Source organism: Colossoma macropomum, unplaced genomic scaffold (genome assembly GCF_904425465.1).
Source record: "Colossoma macropomum unplaced genomic scaffold, Colossoma_macropomum, whole genome shotgun sequence".
Lineage (NCBI taxonomy): Eukaryota > Metazoa > Chordata > Actinopteri > Characiformes > Serrasalmidae > Colossoma > Colossoma macropomum.
Genome location: NW_023494803.1, coordinates 41012762 through 41014764, shown reverse-complemented (window position 1 = coordinate 41014764; position 2003 = coordinate 41012762). Strand labels below are relative to the sequence as shown.

At 47.6% G+C, this 2003-nt stretch overlaps 1 protein-coding gene across 1 annotated transcript in view; it reads left to right on the top strand.

The window, feature by feature from the left end:
- Positions 1-2003, top strand: part of ccser2a (coiled-coil serine-rich protein 2a) — a gene marked incomplete at its 5' end in the record, with an annotated part of 7903 nt that continues 5900 nt past the window's right edge. Inside the window, 2 exons of the mRNA XM_036592652.1 lie at positions 1-1023; positions 1649-1871. Coding sequence (XP_036448545.1) covers positions 1-1023; positions 1649-1871 — 1246 coding nt within the window. The remainder of the gene's footprint in view (positions 1024-1648; positions 1872-2003) is intronic.

Genomic DNA, 2003 nt, shown 5'->3' with positions numbered 1-2003 from the left:
CTAATGGAACAAAAGACTCCCAGTAAGCCCACCATGGTCTCCAGACTGCCAAAATTTGGTTCCCGGCCTGTGAATGCCCTGTCCTCTCAGCCTAACAGTACTCTCCATGGTCAGCACACCCATGATTGCCGGAAAATCTCTGGAAAACCCAGCAGAGTGGTACAGCCTTCATCCTTCTCTATGAAGTGGACAAAAGAGACTGGGAGCTCTACTGTCACCCTAAATCAGGAACTGTCTGGAGGGAAAAGAGAGACTCATGCCTTCCATCCTCCAGGAACCCGAACAAACAAGAAACCTTCCACGCTGACTGCGACAGGGCGCAAATCTGCATCATCTGTACTGATAGGAAGTCCAAAACCAGGGCCCAAATCCTCAAGGTCCAGGTCTAGCCCTAAAATTGGCCAAACTGCATCCCTCAGCTCCACCTCACCCAGCAGCTCCTCCTCTAAACTGACCCAGAATGGTACTGTGGACTTGTCCACCAGTGGACGGGGTCCCCGGTTCCAGAGGCTGCGAGATAATCCCAGCTCTGGAGACGGCTTACCTCGGTCCAGCTGTGGCCTCAAAATGCTTTCTGCCGACAGAATGGTTCGCTCTCAGAGTTTCACTTACTTCAGGCAGCCCTCACCAACAAGCTCTTCCATCCCACGCTCCTTCTCATTCAGTAAGGCAGTGGAACTCGCCAAGCCTCTTCCCAACACCCAGCTGTGCCCTTTACGCGCTCCTGGACTCAAACCCCCACAGTGCCTCAGCAGCAGCAGACTGGGTTTGGGCTTTGTCAAGAGCTTCCCTGAATGTTCCTCTTCTGTAGCGTCTCTTTCAGGATGTTCTACGCCCTCTAGTGGTCCGCAGAAGCCTTTGCTCCCCAAGTGTGTGCTGAGTAAATCCTCAACACTGGGCTATAGTCTGACTCACTCATTCGCTGCTAAACCACAGCACCTGCTAGTGGTAGGGAGGAGCCAAGAAAAGCATCAGATTAAAACCCTGTCTCTTACTCCGGAGTCTAACCACAATGTTCAGAGGGTGAGTAGCACATCTGGAACGTCTCAGCGTGTTTAGATGGCTGCGTGGTTGTCTGATTTCTGCTTTTTAAAGGAAGTGTTTATTGAGGTCTATCACGGACTGTCAGGTGGTTAAAAAGTAGTTCTAAACTATAAATGCTGGCATAATCAAAAAATTATGTTTTATACACATATTCTTAAAATGAGGCCGCCAAAAGGGTCTTTGTTTAGTGCCATAGTAGAAACACTTTTGGTTCCCCAACAGCGTTTTCCCACCCCAAATCCTGGAGATCCACTGTCCTGCAGATTATATTTTTTTTCTGCTCCCAACACACCTGATCCAGCTGATCATCTCATTAACAGTCCCTGGCTGAGTTAAAGTGGCTGCTTTAGAGCCTCCAGGATGAGGCTGATCTAAAAAAAGCCTCTTAGTGCCTCTTTGTAAATGAGGTTAAATAAGCATAGAACCTTTACAGTATGTAAGGTTTCTTTTAATCTTCAAGAGATTCTTCACACTCACAAATCTCTTTTTCAAACAAAGTTCTTCAAGGAGCCAAAAGTGGTTCTTCTATTGAACCGCTTAAAGAACCACTTCTAGCACCTGTTTTTTTAGGTGTCCAGGTGTCAGTCTTTTTGTTTTGTTTTAGTTTGAGAAACCTGCAGGTCCAGCTGACCTTCCAGATGGAACAGAGGAAATGTCCTTCTCTTCTGGTTCCTCTGATAGAAATGAGAACTGTGAGGACCTGCTGGATGACTTTGACCACTTGGGTGACCAATCACACAATGGTGTGCCCGACAACAGGTGCCTGACCACGCCCACACAGACACGCCTCTGTAACGTCCTGCACGAGGACTGGGTCGGTGTTACAGGTAAAGCTGTTACCATGACTACCAGCAATTAAGCAGGTTAATCATGCTCCCAAGGGCCGCAATGTGTGTATAGATTATGTACTGTGAATCATTTTTTAATGTCCACTGTGTGGCTGATGGATTTTGTCAAAA